This window comes from Nothobranchius furzeri, chromosome 15, assembly GCF_043380555.1.
Source record: "Nothobranchius furzeri strain GRZ-AD chromosome 15, NfurGRZ-RIMD1, whole genome shotgun sequence".
In the NCBI taxonomy this organism is placed as follows: Eukaryota; Metazoa; Chordata; class Actinopteri; order Cyprinodontiformes; family Nothobranchiidae; genus Nothobranchius; species Nothobranchius furzeri.
The window spans coordinates 42690188-42705571 of record NC_091755.1 but is presented as its reverse complement, the minus strand read 5'-3'; the positions used below and the strand labels follow the sequence as shown (position 1 = coordinate 42705571).

General features: G+C 44.1%; 1 protein-coding gene across 5 annotated transcripts in view; it reads right to left on the bottom strand.

Moving 5' to 3' along the window:
- LOC107390550 (proteasomal ubiquitin receptor ADRM1) overlaps positions 1-11681 on the bottom strand; it is a 33456-nt gene extending 21775 nt beyond the window's left edge. For 4 of the 5 annotated variants that reach the window (XR_011516671.1, XR_011516672.1, XR_011516670.1 and 1 more), the window contains exons 1-7: positions 11229-11681; positions 10205-10442; positions 9056-9172; positions 8708-8918; positions 8484-8565; positions 8262-8401; positions 2016-2147 (exon numbers count right to left, since the gene is read on the bottom strand). Coding sequence is in view for 1 of the 5 variants with exons in the window: in XM_070544870.1 (XP_070400971.1) it covers positions 2016-2147; positions 8262-8401; positions 8484-8565; positions 8708-8918; positions 9056-9172; positions 10205-10414 (892 nt within the window). In the remaining 4 variants the exon portion in view is untranslated. The remainder of the gene's footprint in view (positions 1-2015; positions 2148-8261; positions 8402-8483; positions 8566-8707; positions 8919-9055; positions 9173-10204; positions 10443-11228) is intronic. The other variant, XR_011516673.1, reaches the window with a different exon arrangement.
- Positions 11682-15384: the final 3703 nt, after the last annotated feature.

The following is a 15384-nucleotide window of genomic DNA, read 5'->3' as shown; positions in this document are numbered from 1 at the left end:
AGAATATGGTGTCTGTCATGGAGCTCAAACTGAGAGACGGGCTTGGGCGGTATTACCATACACAGCCAGTATTAAAAACCAGCAGCTGTGTGAGTTCCAGTACGTCATGAACAAAGCAGGGCTTGTAGGAGACGAGGATTAAAAAGGTTTCATCAAAACTAAATCATAAAGACACGTGGTTGAATTTTCTGTTTTACTTAAGTACTTTTAAATGTGTTGTCCAACTTTTGGAGATTTTCCATAAAGTTTATAAACGTGATGTCACCGTGTGATGGCGCAGAGGACGCAGCGCCAAGAGAAAAATGGCGGCTCGCGCATCAGCTGACTGGTGTCTAAAAACCACCCAACTTCTGCAGTTTGGGAGTTTTCTGCTGGTGCAAACAAAAGATGACCCGAAAGACACGCTCCGTCAGAACCGCGGCTGAAATAGCACCCGTCTGTCTGGAGGCCATATTAAAAGACAACAACGCGCTTTTCTGGTGAAAAATAAGCTGCCAGCCTTCCCCAGCCCTATTACACATGATAATGACGAGTCGATTCAACATTTAATCGATGCATCACGATGTAACACATGTCGTGAGAAGGCTCAAAAAGCTGTTGCAGAGTTGGTCAGACTGGATGACCACAGATTTGGAAATCACCCTCATGTGCACCATTTTTTTACACGATTATGCTCCCGACGAGGGATTTGGCTAAGACGGCTGCAAATCGCAGTGTGGGCCGGGCTTTAGGAATGCGGACTTCACTGAGCACATGAGCAGTCTGTGATGTCACGAGCGCATCTCCGAGCATGTGGGCGGAGCAAAAGAGTGGGGAGAAGTCAGTGGCATCTCCATTATTAAACAAAAGCGGCCTGAGCAGTCCGTGATCTCTTGACTCACTTGGAGCTTACACACTAGCGTCGGCACGGCTCCAAAAGGTATCAAACGGCACCGGAATTTGGTTTCACACACAGGTAAGATTTGCGTTTTCGGCTCAGAGGTGACACTTTTTTTTCAGACCTCTTCCCCAGCAGTCAGACTGGGACCGAGGCGACACTACGAACTGATTGGCCGGCTGAAATTACGCCTACTACCTCCAATCTGCGAGAAGAATGAGTCAGCAGAGGGATTTCCCGCATGCCCGACTCATTTTCATGCTGGATGCTGTGGAGTAAACTTCTGTCTGTAGCACGGAGCTGCTGCTCAGTGGGAACGGGAGAGAGCGAGAGCTGTCTGTCTGTCTGACTGTGTGTGTGTGTCACAAGATTATGAGGACACACAGCAAATTAATAAAATAATGTGGTTCAGTCTCCAGAAGCAACACAGCTCATGCCCGCCTTCCCTGTGTTTCAATAAAACTGACTGTGGTGCAGAGAACACGCCAGAGTTGATATGACGGAGGCCTGGAGAGGCTTCCGGCCTGTCTCTCTACGCCGTCTCCGACACAGCGTAAAACCTACTGACGTCTCTCCTGTGTGTGGTTCATTATGGGTTTAGTTTCAGGATCTAAGAAGTACCTAACAGCTGTAAATGAAATAAATAACTGTTTAAAAGTCTGCAGTGATGGGCTCAGCCTATCGCTGACTGATTTGTCCAATCACCAAACCTTAGTAAAATGGCTTTTATGGGCAGATTTGTCTGCTCTCTGAGATGTTTCATGTGTGAAGAAATGTGTGTATAAAAGATCTAGTTAAAGTGGACAAAGACGTGTACTCAAGACACCGCATGTACTCAAGACACCGCATGTACTCAAGACACCGCATGTACTCAAGACACCGCATGTACTCAAGACACCGCGTGTACTCGAGACGCGTGTACTCAAGACGCGTGTACTCAAGACGCGTGTACTCGAGACATGTGCTGTTTTAGAAAGGAAGGGAAGTAGCTAAAAGGTCAGATTGATATACGTTTGCAAGTGTTCTGTTACAATTATAATTCATACATCAGATGAGTGTAGTTCTGTATTAAGAACACATTGTATCATGTGATGATGTCACAATTCCAGTCACACCAGTGTCATAACCAGTCACTCACCCAGTGCCCCCTGAGCTGCTGCTGCTGGCACGTTCATGTTAGCGAGGATGCTCTGAAGGTCACTGAGCTGGATGGGCTGGTGTGGGGGGGGGCTTCCAACAGAGGCTGGAGTCACCTGTGTGGGAGCTGGAGCTGCAGATGGAAAAGTAATAATCACAAGGCTGTGTGTGTGTGTGTGTGTGTGTGTGTGTGTGTGTGTGTGTGTGTGTGTGTGTGTGCGTGCGTGCGTGCGTGTGAATTGAAAACCGGTTCTTGTTGAGAATCGGTTCCTATTGTTTCCATTCCTAGGAATTGTTCGCCACTTTTGCGATAACGTAGTTATTGACGTGTTTCGACCCGCTCCAGACTAGCGAATTTCAACGCAGCAGCAGCGGTGACGTTCACACGTCCTCTCCTGTTAACACTGACTATCATGTTGGCATCATTTACCATTTAACACACCTCCACACTAGCTCCAGCGACAAAGGCCTGACCTGTGGTGAGATTTTTCCCACTCTACAAAAGCTACAACAACACTGCACTAAACACGAAGATGGCTTGCCTTCAAAGAGAGAACGTTTGGGAAGATATTTCCAACCAGTGTAGGTACAATTGATTATTCATCATTAAGAAACTGAGTTAAATTGCAGGAGCCATGTGCAATTAGTTTTTGCCACTTGTTTAACTACTCTGGAATTGATAAGGAATTGGATCGATAGACAGAATTGACAATGCCATTGATATTGATAAAAACCACTATGTGTGTCTGAGCATGTGTGTGTATGCGTACACACATATGCGGGGTGTCTTTCTACACCAGAACAATTTAAATCAGAGGTCCCCAACCAGGTGCCCCCTGGCCTATTCTGAAAATAGCACATTTCACTGCTCAGCAAAGTCTAAAAGAATTTTTTCTGCAGCTATTTTTTTAATTGACACCTTATGGCCATTTCTCATTAGGCATACTCCTCTGAACCCGTGCACTCACATCCTTGTAAAACATTGTGTCGTAAACCATTATACTCCCTACATCAGAACAGTGCACTGGACAAAGCAGATGGAAGTGACCTTTTCATCAGGATGGTGGGGAGAAGGTAAAAATCCGTCCAGGGAAGAATCCTGGACTCTACTCAGATGTCCTTGGACTAAAACTACACCAGCCCTGGTTGCTGTGCCTGAGGCCTTGATGCTGAGAAATCCTGTTTGACCACATTCTCCAGGAAACAAAGAGGCCTGAGGATCTTTTCCTAGCTTGAGCTGACCCTTCCATCTACTTTAACTTGAATCCTGCTAGTAAAAGCATGACCTTCCTTCTACAACAGGTCAGACCTTTGCTAGCTTCAGCCTAGTCTTCCACTACCTACAGCCTAGCACTGGGCAATAAATCGACAATTTATTGTTATCAAAATTTCTGACTCTTATCGTGATAATTTTTCCCATATCAATACATCTGATAATAAAAGATGTGTGTAGGTTGGCAACGTTCATGTCCCTTTAAGAAGCTGTACCACCTTGAGTCACGTAAAAATGTGACTTTACGCAATACAGCCCCATCTAGTGGACAACTTTTGTTTGAGCATACCTGTAGTTATCGTCCATTTTATCGTTACTGAGGTGAAATCCTCAATATGTCGTGATCAAGGATGTGTATTTTTGAAATTCTGGCGATACGATACATATCACGATACAGGGGAGACGATACGATATATCACGATATATTGCGATACATTCAGTCAGACGTTACAAGCAATTTTTTTTTACTGAATTTATTGTAAGAACGTTCAATAAACAATCCAAACTGACACGTAACATGTTTAACATGAAGTATCTGACCCATGATGGAGGGATTTACATTTCAATGGTGGAAACAAAACCCGTTGCACACTGCTGCCAACTAGCGGGTGGCGACTGAATTGCACAAAACGAAAAGAAAATACTCAAATGTTTGCATGTAAATTCTTTCAAGAATTAAATACATGGCTGTTGAATATCAATGTAATAATCGCAGGAAAAAAATCACTATATATTGCCATATCGATATTTCCGATACACGGCTTTTGAATATGGATATAATATTGCTGGAAAAAATATCACGATATATTGCCATGTCGATATTTTCTCACATCCCTAGTCGTGATATTAATTTTAGGCCTGGACCTCAGCTGGCCTGCGGCTATCCTTCTACCATCTACAGCCTTTTGAAGGCATCATGGCCAGTGTTGTGGAGTACCGGAATACTAGTACCGCCGTTACATATTTAGAATACTAATTCTGAGTAACTGTATTCTGTAGGGATGCACCGATCAGGTTTTTTGCTGCCGATCACCGATACCGATATCAAAGAATGCTGATCACCGATACCGATCACGTGGATTGGCCAGAAATTTTCGACAACATTATAATGAGTGCTACAAACTACATAATCTGGGAATAAAGGAAATGTAACCTAATCTAAAATGGTCTGTATTAGGGTTGTCACGGTGTGAAAATTTAACCTCACGGTTATTGTGACCAAAATTAACACGGTTTTCGGTATTATCGCTGTATTTTTTTTAAACGTGCTACATTTTCACAGAATTAAATAAATATACCAGGAAAATATTGTCCCCAGTTTGTGTCTAAATTTTGCCTAAAATGTGTTATTTTGTAATTATGTTGTTTATTTTTTTACATTTTTTCCCTTTAGTCTTTAAAATACCAATATTTGCCCATAACTTCTTATTTTATGTCTGTTTGATGTCATCATTTAAAAATATTAGATCAGATGATACTCAGTACTCAAGTAGCCTTCTAATCAGATACTTTTTTACCCTTACTTGAGTAATAAACCCTATATCAGGAAAATATCGTCCTCGGTTTGTGTCCTTCCAGTGAGCTTTGCAGATGTGGGAAAATGTCATCAGGCAGTAATCGTTGTTAAATTCATAATTATTCTCGGAGAGAGACCAACTCTTATCGGCCCCTGGGAGCCCCGTAATGCATAGCGTCATTTCAACATGGGGGTGTCCGTGACACGGTTTATATGCAGGTAGCGGCGCTGCGGCTGCTTTATATAGCGACTCGTTGCATTCTCCCTCAACCCAAATCCTCGGATCACGCATTTTAGCTAAAGCGCTAACGTTAACTTGCCTTGCGTTGACTGTAGAGTTGTGGGTGATGGTCACGAAGATGTGTCATGAGATTTGAAGCGTTGCTGCCTTTCACAAACACTTTTTCTGCACGTGCTGCAAACAGGATAGCCGTCCGTCTTCTATAAACTCCCTCGGCATTCTTCACATATCTAAAAGATGCCCGTACTTCCGACTTTGTCTTCTTTGAGGGATAATAAATGTCCTCCTGAGCGCTGCCGTCTCCTCCTTTGACCATTATTTCAGCTTTAGCTTCAAGAAAGTTTTGTTGTAAACAAAGCGTGCATGTGCCGACGGCAACTTCAGCCGATGATACGGTGGCTGGTAAGGGTCACCGCGCCTACACCACTGCAGCCACGATAAACCCACCAAGATAATATAGTTTTTTTAAAAACAAGACGGTTATTATTGTCAACTTTTTTTTTTTTACCGGGGTTTACCGCTACACTGGTTACCGTGACAACCCTACCTGATCGGTTTGCTTTGATCTATTTTGAAAATTCCAATCAAAACCGATAGGGGCGCTATCGGCCGATTACGATCAAATGCCGATCCATCGGTGCATCCCTAGTATTCTGGTACAGTTACTATTTTTAAATGTGGTGCTTAGAATAGAGTTACTTTCGTAATATCATTGGAATACTTGGAATACTTCTGTGTTTTTCACTTTTCACCCGAAATATGAATAAAGAAATTCAATAAAGAAATAAAGAAATTGTCGGGCAGTGTCTACAGTCCACTGACGGCTCTCAGCTCTCTTTCTAGTCTCTGCTCTAAGCGTGGGGTGGGATCTATGGTCTTTCCCCGCATGCTATTGGATACCAAACAGCCAGACGTACTCACCGCTACGGATGTCAAGTCAACGATATGGTCCGCCCTACTCCGTCAAAAAAGATGCAAATACATCCTTTTCGAAATAAACTTAAGTACCTCAATCCATCTCCCCTTGACTCAAAGAAAACCATAAGTCAAAAATATTCCAACGTAGATGCCAAAGCTGTTTCAAACGATCCGCCGCTATCTTTACATCAGTAACATCCGGTCCACCAACAGAGTGCTGTGATTGGCCCACCAAAACAACGCTGTGATTGAACCACTACGGAGCAGGGGCCATCTTGGTTTGCTAACTTGCAGGTACATCCCGCCCATTTGCCTGACAGAGTGCTATGATTGGCCCATCAAACATATAGAGCGCTGTGATTGGACTGCTTTGGATGTCTGTCGATGAGGCAGTCTGCCATTCCATCTTGGAAAAACTACAGAACACATAAAAAAATAAAAATAATACATCGTTTTTTCTAAATAAGTGTGCTGCGATTGGCCAGTCCCAATTATTTAGAAGTGTTTTGTCTTGACTACTTTTTCTTGCAGACAGTAATGCTGTGCAATGTTCAAGCACTTTCTCACAGAAACAGAAATATAGTTTCTATTGACTGTTTAATAAATAAAAGAATCGAAACGAGGAATTGGAATCGGAATCGTTCAAAATCAAACAATGCCCAACCCTATTGGTGCTGCATCTGCAGTGATGCGGGCGTTGTACCGGTCTGTCGTGGTGAAGAGAGAGCCGAGTCAGAAGGCGAAGCTCTTGATTTACCGGTCGATCTACGTTCCTACCCTCACCTATGGTCATGAGCTTTGGTTGTGACCAGAAAAACAAGATCGCGGATACAAGCGGCCAAAATGAGTTTTCTCCAAAGAGTGGTTGGGCTCTCCCTTAGAGATAGGGTGAGAAGCTCTGCCATTCGGGAGGGGCTCGGAGTAGACCCGCTGCTCCTCCACATCGAGAGGAGCCAGTTGAGGTGGCTCAGGCATCTGGTCAGGATGCCTCCTGGACGCCTCCCTGGTGAGGATTTCCGGGCACGTCCAACCGGGAGGAGACCTAAAAGTAGACCCAGGACACCGTGGAGGGACTATGTCTCTCACCTGGCCAGGAAACGCCTTGGGATTCCCCCGGAGGAGCTGGCCCAAGTGGCTGGGGAGAGGGAAGTCTGAGCCTCTCGCCTTAGGCTGCTGCCCCCGCGACCCGACTCCGGATAAGCGGATGAAAATGGATGGATGGTCTGGTCTTGGTGTGATTCATATGAATGTCAGAAGTCTACTCCCTAAGATGGATCAAGTGAAAATCTGGGCAAACTCAACTGATACTGGTGTTTTGGTTCTGACAGAGACTTGCCTAAATAAATCAATCCCAGACAATCACATTGTACTCGATGGTTCCAATGTTGTTTGCTGTGATAGGCCAAAGAGGGGTGGAGGAGTGATCATTTTATCAAATGAAATCTATATCTATATCAACAGACAGACAGACAGCTCTTGCTGAACACACACTTTCCCATTTTTTCGGTAACAAGATGTAGACTTAACTCATCAGATTTTCAGCTAGCAGCAAACAAGCTACAAACTCTCCATGCTCCACGTGGAGTAAGCGTTTATAACCTGCAGTTATCGCGAGACTTGTAATGTATTCACATCGTACCAACACCGCTCCTCAGAAAAAGGCAGATACTAGATAACTGAGTTTTACCATTTTATATGGCGAATGCTCTCCGGGACTAAACAACCTAAAAATTAAGACTCGACCAAACAAAATGTAAGAGTCTGGAAAAAAATCCAGACATTTTTCAGACTTTATAAGGCTTTAAATTTAAATTGATTAATTTTCGACCTTCTTAAGACCCCGCGGAAAGTCTGAATAAGCACAGAGAAAGCATATAATGGCACTGAGAGGAGCTGTGGCACATGAAGTGGTCTGGGGTGACATAGAATGTTGGAGTGGTTCAGAACATGTATGAGACAGCAGTGAGGTGTGCAGTAGGAGTGACAGAGGAGTTTGAGGTGGAGGTGGGAATGCATTAAGGATGCTCCTTCTTGTTTGCTTTGGTGATGGACAGACTGATAAGATGATATTAGACAGGAGTTTCTGTGGACTATGTTGTTTGCAGATAACCGTGATCTGCACTGAGTGTAGGGTGGAGAGGAAAAGCTAAAGAGGTGGCGATATGGACTGGAAAAGAGGAAAACAGAATCCATGTGTGTGAATGAGAAGGGCAGAAGTGGAGCGGTGATGTTACAGGGAGTAGAAGGAGGGTCTGTGGTCCAAAGTGCCAGAGACGGTGCAAAAGAGGTGTGGGTATACCTGGTGTGGAGGGGGTAACACTGGTGGGAGAGGAAGCTGCAACTGGAGGTGGAGCAGGGGTGGTTGGGACCTGAGGAGAGCTCAGCCTGGGACCTCCACCCGATGGAGGAGTGGCTACAGAGGCGGCTTGGCTACGAGAGCTGAGACAAGCAAGGACACAAAGGTCAACAGAGGATCGACCACATGATGGGTTCATGCTAATGAGATGGTGGAGGCTCTCACCTGGATGAGGAGCTGCTAGTGGGTGGACCTCCACTGCCCAGCAGGTTGGCGAGTCCTGGTCCAGCTAAAGCTCCCAGGCCTCCTTAGACAAACATGAACGAGGCTGAACTCAGTCGATATGAAAGGTTGTTAGGAGTAAAGATGAGACAAATACAGAGCTAACAGGATTACTGCCCCACACTGAGGGCTAGCATAACACAAGCCCAGTATCTAAGTGCCCTTACCCAGTCCACCCAAACCAGTTGGTCCAATCAGCTGCATCAGCTGGTTGTGGCTCATATTTCCCAGAAGGTTTTGAAGGCCTCCCTCTCCTCCAAGTGCAGAGAGCTCATGCCCACTGCCCCCGCCACTGCCCGCTGCTCCAGGAACTGGAGGATTGTTCAGGAACTCGTTCACCTTACGACAGAACTCCTCATCCTTCTCCATTTTCGGCTCCTGGACGAAATTTGGCACAGTAGAGGTTTAAGGTTTAAATAACAGTTACTGTTGCTCTATTAAATGTTTTCATTAAAAGGAACAGCTGAAGGTCAGGAGTCCAGATGTTTGTTGTAGGACAAGCAGCGTCTTCTGACCTGCATCCAGAAGAATAGCCGTTTGGATCCAGCCTTGAACTTCAACACATACACACGACCAGTCGTGCACTGGTTGACTCGCTTGAATTCACAGTCATCAGGAAATATAATCAGGTCCTAGGATGGAGGACACAATCTGAGTCAGCGGTTACATTCAACATAGGGGTGGGGAATATAAGTGATGTAAGGTAGAAACGATAAAAAATTGGGTAATGATAAGAGTTTTTGGCTATATCGCAATACCGCGATAACACATGACGTCACTAAGATGTGCGCCCTGCTGACATTGGGGCAACAGAATGGCCGTGACTGCAAGCATTGAGTGGGCGGAGGAGGAGGCCCAAGTGCCTCAAGTGGCATATATTTACCACATGAGGATATTTCAAAGCATGTCATTTTGACATATATAAACAAAGGAAATAATATATCGCAATATATATCATTACCGCACATGCTTCAGATTATATCGCAATATAGATTTGAGGCCATGTCGCCCAGCCCTACTTCAACACTAAACTAAAACATCTGCATTTTTGAACCATGTTGAGCATCAGCTGTTTCTGGTGAACAGATGAGTTTCTAGTTGAGTCATTTAAGGGAATTTCAACCAACAACTTGTTTTAGTCAAGTTTAACCAAAAGCCTAGAAAATGTGTGAAAAACTCCTGAAAAAGTGCCCGTTAGTGATGGGACAGTTGAAGCGAGGTTTGAGGCTTTTCAAATCAATCAAACCAAATCAGGTTTATTGTCATTATGTTCATAACAGAGTACAAACACAACGAAAAATCATCAAGCAGGAAGCGTGACTGGTGGCAAAAGAGGCCCTTACCTCAAACCACGCTGTACAGAGCTGTTTGAGGCTGAGCAGTGCTTGCAGAAAACTAACTTTGGTGAAGCAATGTGCTGCAAAGCCTCATTGCTTAATCTGTCCCATCAGCACAAGCAATGCAGTTACCATCTAAAAGATCTAAATATAAAGCATAGCAGTAGTTTGAGACTTCATATAATAAATCTAACCTTAACTGTAAAAGGGTAAAGAGAAATAAGGAATGTTAAAGTTGCGGCCAGTGGCTGTTTAGCAACTATGGTAACTGATTAGTAAATATCAAGCTTTGAACAAAACAAAAACAAAAGCAGTAGCTTTACTCACATCATCAACATTCCCCGTGGTTCTGTCTTTCCAACAGAAATGAATCAGGGAATCATCGGACTGCTGGATGTACACCGTCCCCTTGCGTTTGTCTGGTGTAACAGTGTTCCCCTTCAGGGTCATTTTACCAGCACGAAACTCCACCAGATACTTGCTGGAGCTTCCCCTGGAATTGCTGACCAGGCTGGGAAACAGGGCGCCTGATGACATCTTTACTCTTAACTCCCAAGCGTCTGGCCTGAGGAAGGAACCGAGTGTGTTCGATCGAATGACGTACAGGCCAACTTTCAGCAGTTAGGTGACCCAACTACAACTTGGACCCACACACTTGCCTCCAAAATAACACGCGTCGATTTAGATGCGCCTAAAAATGTATCAACTTATACAGATAAAACATTAAAGAGGCGTTTCCAATATCTGGCTGTTAGCTTAAATCGCGTGTATAAATAAAGCCCACTGGTGGTCTTCTGCTACAGTTGTTTCAGACGAGCATAAAAACATCAGCCTTAGGTTCTTATACCGTTTAAAACTTGAATGAAATTACAGCGGTTACACTCAACTGTAGACCTATTAGCATAATGAGAAACTTTATATTTTTATTCACTTTTAAAACATCAAAATCACTAACTTGTAAGTCCGAGTTCTCAGACTACTGCAGACCTCGCGATAACAAAGCACTTCTCGCGGGAAGCTAACAAACTTTCTGTTGCTAACGCCTCGGTTCCACTCTGATAAGGTTAACTGAGTTCATGCGCTTTTAAACACTAAAACTGCACTTATAGGTCAAAAGGCACGTTACTGTTACTTAGATGGAGTGAGGTAGAGGTTATCACATCGGTTATACACACCTTCTTAAATGTTACATAAAGATAAGTCAACGCTAACCATGACTCGGCTAAAACCACAAACGACTAGGTCGAGGTGGCTCTTCATAAATGTTTAGAACTTTGGAAAAACGGTGGTGCCTGATGCTCTTTGACGAAGAACAACGAGTGAAAAAGAATAGTTTGAAACAAAAGCTTACCTGGCTTTAAACAACCAACAGTCTTCTCTGGGTAAGTCGTCAGCTGAAAATGTGGCGTGATGACGACATGACTGACGGTGGTGCCAGTGTATGGCAAGAGATTTTTACATATATTTGACAGATCTGGAGAAGAAGAAGAAACGATTTTTACACTCTCAAGACAAACATCACGAGATGCTTCACGAGAACTGAAAAAACAACAACTTTAAAACAAATATTAAAATTATTTATAGAATTTCATAAAAAAGGGAAAGCTGAAAATCTTTATACTGAAAAATGAGGAGGAAATGCATGAAAAGAAGGAAGTGAGAAAGAATCAGCAGGTAGTAGGGCTGGGCGATATAGCCTGAAATTAATATAGCGATATATTGAGGATTTCGCCTCAATAACGATAAATGGACGATAACTACAAGTATGCACAAAAACAAAAGTTGTCCTCTAGATGAGGCTGTCACGTGTATCAGTTGAGTCACATTGGCCATGTTCGAGATGAGCCAGTTCTGCGCAGATTAGATCACCGATGATCGGCCCGCAGTGCATGTCTGTTAGATTTGTGTCCAATTTGACGCCAACTTGCTCTGATGTCATGCATACGTAGGCAACAATAACCTGGTGATCAAGGCGGCCGCAGATTTTGGAGCAAGGCGCTGCAGTTGCTCTCCACTGGCTACAAAACCTGGGGCATGACGGGAAACACCTGGCTCTCACCTGATCTAAGATCTGATTGGTTCATATTCTGATCCAAACATCCGGTGGTAGAACATGAAATGTTAGTTGGTCACATGTGTTCTGTAAATCATGTTGCAATGAAGATGATAACTATATAGGCCATTAAGAGAAACATGATTTGTGTTCTTTTGTCACGTTTCCAATAAGCACACAAAAACTCTACAGCTGATGACCTTTACTTATTACAGTCATGTTTTCATTTGCACATGTCTACAACATATGATATCCACAAGCATGTGAGGATGTGTTTCGGTTGCTAACAGGCACCAGAATTAAAATTAAAAATTAAACAAATATGAACGCTAACTCGATATCGTCATCCGTCATCACCCGTGAGCTACATGTGGGGAAATCTGTGCGACTTAAACGCCGGCTTTCAGCCACGCCCCCTGCTGCGTCCGTCCGCTCTTGTCTGTTTTCCAGGCGAGGAGCTGCTCAACTTGAACAAGGCCCTTTTTACACGACTCAAGGTGGTACAGCTTCTTAAAGGGACATGGATGCTGCCAACCTACACGCATCTTTTCATTTTTTTTTTATTATCAAATTTATTGACATGGGAAAATTATCACCATAAGAGTCAGAAACTTCGAAAGCAATACATTTTTTATTTAAAGTCCCATTAGTTGTCACACACACTGATGTGTGTGCGAAATTCGTTCTCTGCATTTGACCCATCCCCTGTGGGAGCGGTGAGCTGCAGACACAGCCTCGCTCGGGAACCATTTGGTGGTTTAACCCCCCAATCCAACCCAGCCCTAGCAGGAAGTCACACCAAAGCAGCCTGAAGAGGTGAGTTTTCAGCTGTTTTTAAAGGAGGCCACTGAGTCCGCTGACTAAGGGGGGAGAGAGTTCCAGAGTCTGGGGGCCACAGCAGCAAATGATCTGTCACCTTTGGTTTTTAGCCTGGTGCACTGTAGGGTGATGTGGGTGTGTTTGGAGGACTTGGTCAGAAGCCGAGCACAGGCGTTCTGAACCACCTGTAGACGGTTCAGGGAGGTTCTGCTCAGACACGTGAAAAGAGAGTTGCAGTAGTCTAAGCGTGAGGAGATGAAGGTGTGGAGAACTGTCTCAAGTTCAGAGCGAGACAGAATGGGACTCAGCTTAGCAACGTTCCTGAGATCAAATCAAATCAAAGCTTTATTTATAAAGCGCCTTCCGCAACCCTGTCAGGAAGCCCAAGGCGCTGAACATGGAACACTACAAAGTTAAATAAAGTGAATAAATCAGAAAATAAAACAATTCAAATTACAGATTACAAATTACAAAAAAGGTGAAACATTCTAGTAGAAGACAAATGTGTAAAACAAGGGAAAAAGTGAACCAATGAAAACTGTGAGATAAAGTCAACAAAAAAGAGGGCAAAATTCAAACATGTTCAGGAAATGCCAAGCGGAGGAGGTGGGTTTTTAGACGACTCTTAAAGATTAGCAGAGATGGGGACAGCCTAACTGAGGGTGGCAACTGGTTCCAGAGTGACGGTGCTAGGACTGAGAAAGCCCGGTCCCCACGAGTACGACACCTAGAACGAGGGACAACGAGCAGGCCTTGGTCAGAGGAGCGCAGAGCGCGTGATGGGGAATGTCTGTTCAGGAGCGTGGCCAGATAGGGGGGAGCACCACCCTGGAAGAAATTAAAAATTAAGACGAGGAGTCTGAAGTGTGAACGATAGCAAACCGGAAGCCAGTGCAGGGAGGCCAGAACCGGACTGATGTGGTCCCGTTTCCTGGTCCCAATCAGGAACCTGGCTGCGCTGTTCTGCACAACCTGTAGGCGAGATGGAAGAAGGAAGAGCGAACAAGAGAACTGACATGAGAATCCAGGGTGAGAGCTGGGTCAAAGGTCACACAAACAGCTTGTCTGGGGCACAGATGAGGATCTCAGTCTTATCTTCATTCAGCTGAAGAAAGCTCCCACCATCCAGGTTTTGATAGTCTAAGCAGGTGTGTAACAGCTGCAGCTTAGACATCTCATGGGGCTTAAAGGAGATGTACAGTTGGATGTCATCTGCATAAAGATGGTAGGAGATTCCTTTGAAGGAGTTCAGGATGTGCTGAAGAGGAAGCAGATAGAGGAGGAAGAGCAGAGGCCCCAGCACAGAACCTTGTGGGACACCAAGGGTGAGGAAGATCAGAATCAGAATCAACTTTATTGTCATTGGACAATAAAGAAAGAGGAGGATTGAAACTTGAAGACAGCCACAGCGAAGGAACGCTCAGACAGATAGGAGGAGAACCACTCCAGAGCAGATCCTGATAGGCCTACCCAGTCTCTCAGCCTCTCCAGTAGCAGGTGATGGTCAACAGTGTCAAAGGCTGCAGTCAGGTCCAGCAGGACCAGAACAGAACAGTCCCCTGCATCAGGGTGGATTACAGCATTCTTAAAGTAAGCAGGGACCTGACCAGAGACCAGAGATGCATTAATTATAGAGAGCACGCTGGAACCGATGGACTGAAAAGCACTTTTAAACAAAGATGAGGGTAAGACGTGGAGGGGGCATGCAGAGGTCTTCATAGAGTTAACTAGTTTGGTTAACTCAGGCAAAGAAACAGGAGCAAAGCTATCTAGGATGCCTGGTTGGAGATAAAGATAAAGCTGAAGAAGGGATGCTATCTAACCTTATTGTCTGACTTTATTCACAAAGAAAGACATCTTTCCTAGCCTAGTGAACTAGACCAAATTCTTGCTTTGCAAAGAATGGTCTAGGCATGCTCCATTGGAACCTCAGCAGCTCCTACCAGGACTCTGGCTGGCCAATCACAGCTCTCTAGAGGGGTTTCAAACACATAAAGAGCTGTGATTGGTCCATAATGGTGGGCCAATCATAGTGCTCTATCTGCTTAGTGAACAAATCACAGAGCTTTATCCGCTTTGTGGGCCAATCAGGGCCCTCTATATGCCTGGTGGGTGGGATGATGCAACAGAGTGAAACAAGAGTATGTCACATTCATTGTCCAGTAGCATGCGGAGATCATTTGAAAGACAACGGTAGATCCCGCCCCACAACCGAGAGCTGTCAATGGAGCGTGGCCAGACTAAATAATACATTTATTTAGTCTGGCTTGCCAGGCTACATCTTTCCTGTATCAGAATCAGAATCAGAAGTTTTTTATGCCATATGTCTGCCAAGTCACAACATTAGGAAATTGCTGCGGTATTTTGGTGCAGAAGGTAAGATAGAAAAATATATTAATTAAGAGATAAGCAAATATAAGAAATAATAAAACACTCATGATAAAATTATTAATGTAAAAAGTGGCAAGAATTGTACATGAAGTTTTCACAGTCTCCATCAGTGTGGATGGAGGCTGTAGGTGAAGCAAGAGAGACAATACTGCTGACATCATACACATTTAAAATGTGAATAAAAATATAAAATGAGAGAATCTCACAACTGAATTATTTCTATGTAGAATGAAGATTGTGGACA